The sequence below is a fragment of the Gadus macrocephalus genome, chromosome 12 (assembly GCF_031168955.1).
Source record: "Gadus macrocephalus chromosome 12, ASM3116895v1".
Lineage (NCBI taxonomy): Eukaryota > Metazoa > Chordata > Actinopteri > Gadiformes > Gadidae > Gadus > Gadus macrocephalus.
In genome coordinates, this window is record NC_082393.1 from 11,624,286 (window position 1) to 11,628,927 (window position 4,642).

Below are 4,642 nucleotides of genomic sequence, written 5' to 3' on the forward strand. Positions count from 1 at the left end.
TTCCCTATATAGGGCACTATATCATGAACACTATATACTATATAGGGAATAGTGAGTGAGTGTATAGGGAACGATTTCGAACACAGCTTGTTATTTTAGTCGCGGGTCGATGACGTCGTGAACTATATGACGTATTCCCACGGTCCAATCACATTTCTTTATTTGAAAGAAAAACTCGACTTCAAAATCCTGCTGAACTCGAAGCCACCGGTTGCCAGTACAAGTTTATCTTCCCCTATTTGTCGACAAAATGGAAAACGAAATGCAATGGTCTATGCAGAAAAATATTAGCAACTATGTGAATATTCTGGACCGATTGACAGAAAAGGTATGGGTCAACTTGTCAATTGTCTGGGCGTTGTGTAGCGACAATAGTAGTCGGCCACTGTAGTAGGATGGACTGAATTTAAACTTGACATGTCGCCGCATGTGCATTTTGTGAAGAAAATGCGTGCGGTTTCACCAACTCGTCGTTTACGCAATGTTCAGTGAGCATGCTGACATATTTATGCCAGCGAGGCTTATGAGCGAGACAGCCGAGGTGAGTTCCTTGGCCGCTTTGAAGCCAACTTGTGCTGGAATCCATTTGGATGGTACGCCGTTACGTGCAAGTTGTAAGTCGCACATTTTCCAGCTTTCTTGCGCCATTTCACTGAGGCACGTCCCCTTTTGGTCGTAGTATCTCGTCGCTTTGAAAGTAGAGAGAGTTCAGTGAGGCGAACGTACTGCTCGTCATCAAAAATGGCTGCGCCCGTATAGAGATTTATTTTCTTTGTATCACGTTGGTAATTGTAATGTAGATTTGAAATGCTTTTACATACTTGATTACATTTCTTCTTAATGCCGGGCACCAATTTATGCATTGCAGGGTCTTGCTGTGCCTTTAATGCAATTTAAAGTTGTTTGTTTTCGAACTGGTTTGCTAATGAGGCTAATGTAGCTAACATTAACAATGACTAGCCAATGACAAACGGGAAATCTACTGCAACTAAAAGGGGAAGTGCCTCCGCAAATTCCGCAAGAAAGCTGAGATTTGCAACTTAGGACTTGCACGTACCAACGTACCATCCAAATGGATTACAGCATTATTGAAAAAAACAGGGCTGATTGTTTGTTTGATTGCGAGTTATGGCAATTCCTGTCTTAATTCCGGTGCATTATTTTTTGGAGGCCTGCTCACGCGTGGTTTCTATATGTGGATACGAACAACCCTGAGTTGTTCGCCTTCGGAATGGTTAAAGTCAGCGTTTTTCCCCCATTTTCTTACATTAGAAAAATATAACTCGCTTAACATTTGCATCAGTGGTATTTTCACGTCATTTTTTTAGCCAACAAAACATTCCACATTATGGTGTGATCCAGATGCCTCGGACACCAGCCTTCCGACTTGTGATGTCACGCTGTCGGAGCACTTATAGCGTTCCCGTTCGTCTTTGTGATTGTGTCATGAAATTGGCCAGTCGTTGTTTCTTGTTAGCTACATTAGCCTCTTTAGCAAACTATCTCGAAGACAAACAACACAACACAACTTTACAGCAAGACCGTGTAATGCATAAATTGGTGACCGGAATACAGTAGCAATGTAATCAAGTGCGCAACATTAACATGACCAACGTGGTACAAATACAAGGAAAATAAATCTCTTTACGGGCGAAGCCATACACCATAATGGTGTGATCCAGATGCCTCGGACACCAGCCTTCCGAGTTCGAAGTGGGGAAATCTCTCAGCTTTCTTGCGGCATTTCATGGAGAAACGCACCCTTTTTGTACCTAAAAGGGAGGTTCTTAAGGGTACACCCATCAAGGACCTCCAAAATGGGGAACCATCACACAAATGTTAGGCTTCTGGGGATCTATCATTTAGATTTTGGATTGGTTGTGTGTATGTATGTCTATATTATAAAATAATCTAAACTTCATTTGCACTCTATTCTATTCTGTTTTACAGTATATCAAATTGAGCAAACGGGTTGGTGCAAAGGTGGTGGACTTCAAACATGAAACAAATGGAGGTAACTTACCGATACTATAGTTAGTTTTTTATGGGTGACATGTTTTATATCTGTCTTTAGGCTTATATTTGTTCAATACTTGAGTAACGACTTGGCCTCAGTTTGCCATCGTCTTTAGAATCAATGAATATAGATCGTTACACCAATAGTTCTGCTTTGCCTAATACATTATGTGCTTACATGCTCAAGACATTGCACGGTCCATAACAGCGACAGAGTTGGAGATTTCCAGGATAGAAGCAGAGGTTTGCATATATATATTTTTTTGAACTTTTTGATTGAGAGCATTTACCTATCTACTTATTTGGAGGTGGACTGTAAAAAAACAAAACGATTTAGAGTATAAATATTTAAGCCCATTGTATTTGCTTATTTAAAATGTATGAATTATGTTAATATATTGAGGGAAAAACATTAGACTGTTATTATTGTATTCAATGTAAGTTTGCTATGATTTAAAGCTCTTTCTCACCGTAGAGGCCAACAAGTTGGAGGGAATATTCCTTCACAGGTAAATGGGAACTATTGGCTAGATAACATCATTAGTTTGTTGATACATTTGTCTAATACCATTTATTTTGTTCCATTACAGATGGCAACACGACAAATGACTCCCAGGTAATTGACCACTAACATCTCTGGTGTACGAGTCACTGTATGGATTATGTGCAATGTTGCTCTCTCCTTTTAAATAGATTGATTACCAGGTGAAGCAGTCCAATGAGAGCGTTGAAAGTAATGACTCTATAATTGATGGTGAGACACATCTTTCTTATGTTTCTAGAAAAAGGTTTTGTTAAAATTATTCTATGCTCTTGAAAGATTATAGTTGGCCTCAACAACATTAAATGATGACGGCGTTATATCCAAAATCCAAGTGGGCACCTTATCTTTCGTATCCCACAGGGGTGTCTGAGATGGACCAAACCCAGGCTTCTGGCATTGGCCTGTTGGATGAACCTCAGGGGAACCTGATGGATGTGTTGGTGCAGCCTGAAGACCAGAATGAAGAGCTCGAGCAAACTCATAGCACTCTGATGGAGCTGTTCCCCCAAATGATCACTCAGGTGGGGAAGACCTCTCCCCGGCAGAGGTACACAAAGATGAGACCAATTGGCAGCAAGGCCGGGACCGGCAAGCCCTCACCCAGGGGGGATTGCCACGACCTCTGCCAATCTGGTGATGAACACAACCTGAAAGCAGCAGTTAAAAGCTGCGTGGCCTTGATCCATTCCCCTGTGCAAAGACATTCCAACCTGACTCAGCCGCTGCAGGTGTGGGGAGCATCTTCTGAGAGTGAGGCAGACCGGGCGAGGAGAGATGGCCAGTGGACGGAATTTTCCATGCAAAGCAAGGAGTCAATGAACCATACATTCACTGTGTCCAAGGGTTCTCATCCCTCTTCGCCTCTCTCTGGCAAACCTCAGGGACAAAGCTATTCCACTGCAGTGCAATCCCCAGCTCAGACCCGGAGGTTTAACAGAAGCAATGGCCCTTATGTGATGGAGAGCTCAACTGTTCCCAAGACTCTGCAGAGCTTGTTAAATACAAGGGGGAGGAACCATAATGGCTATGATGGATCTCCCAAGGCTTTGGCAAGACAGAACCCTGTATCATCTTCTATACATGAGCAGCACTCCCGGTCACCAAAGAGAAGGCTCTACCATCAGGATTGTCACAGTCCCTCCCGGATTAGATCGGACTCCCTACAGTCGTCCCTCCGGCCAGGTGGAATGTATTCCCCTGCCAAAATAGAAGAGGCGTTCAGAAATCTTTACCACAAAGTTGTCTGTCTGGCCAAAGCTCCTCTCTCAAAATGCTCTCCCTGTCGTTGCTCTGCTCGAAGATTAGAGGCCGACATTGGGAGCTCTTCTTCCTCTGCACCGTCACCTCTGGCCCTTTCCCCCCACCGCTCCAACCTGCGGAAGCGTGCCAGGGAGCTCGACTAGGACAGGTCTCCCACTTTCAAACACCCCTGGGGATGGAACTCGTCCCCTGGCGCCATTTCAAAGAGAGAAGACTGCATCTGTAACAGTGCAGTCCTGAGTTGGTGTTCTACATTATTGTGTTGGATTTTACGGTACTGCTCATTCAAGTTAAATTGTTTTCATTGTTTAAGTATTGTTTCCTGAAGAAAAAATTAAATCACTCCATACAACTGTTACGCCACCTTGTTTTTCATTGGTAGGCAGCTTAAAGGTGAACCTCCAAAAGAAGTTAACTTGAAATAGGAAACGGCTTAAGAATAGCCTTTAATATAAATTGTTAATCTGTGCTAAAATTAAACCACTTACGCCTCATGCCCACTGCTTCCGTCCGTTGACTGATCCCCATTGACTTTGAATGAGGACGGACGCGCAATGCATTGTGGATCCGTTTGCTCCGTCAAAGTTGAAAATGTTAAACTTTTTCGGCAGCGACAGATCCGTCATCGAATCAGATCACGTATGCAAATTTAAGCACTGACACACTACTCAGGCTCTGACGACCCCGGAAAGCTCCACCATCCGTCAGCCAAGCCTTCCGACGTCCTTTGACTGACGGTGCAGTGGGCATGAGGCGTTAGGGTAAGAAAATGATACAATCCTTAAATGCAGCAGAATATTCAATAACATGAATTTACATGAA

General features: G+C 43.3%; 1 protein-coding gene across 5 annotated transcripts; it reads left to right on the top strand.

Moving 5' to 3' along the window:
- The first annotated feature begins 149 nt into the window (after window positions 1-149).
- Window positions 150-4,178, top strand: LOC132469145 (uncharacterized). 5 transcript variants are annotated; one of them, XM_060067063.1, is made up of 7 exons: window positions 150-328; window positions 1,951-2,014; window positions 2,204-2,259; window positions 2,492-2,525; window positions 2,607-2,632; window positions 2,710-2,770; window positions 2,921-4,178. In XM_060067063.1, the coding sequence occupies exons 1-7, from the start codon at window positions 251-253 to the stop codon at window positions 3,961-3,963; spliced, it is 1,362 nt and encodes a 453-aa protein (XP_059923046.1). In that variant the 5' UTR covers window positions 150-250; the 3' UTR covers window positions 3,964-4,178. The 5 variants fall into 5 exon arrangements, with proteins under 5 accessions (XP_059923046.1, XP_059923047.1, XP_059923048.1 ...); XM_060067064.1 differs by lacking the exon at window positions 150-328 and adding an exon at window positions 365-541; XM_060067065.1 differs by lacking the exon at window positions 150-328 and adding an exon at window positions 563-614.
- Window positions 4,179-4,642: the final 464 nt, after the last annotated feature.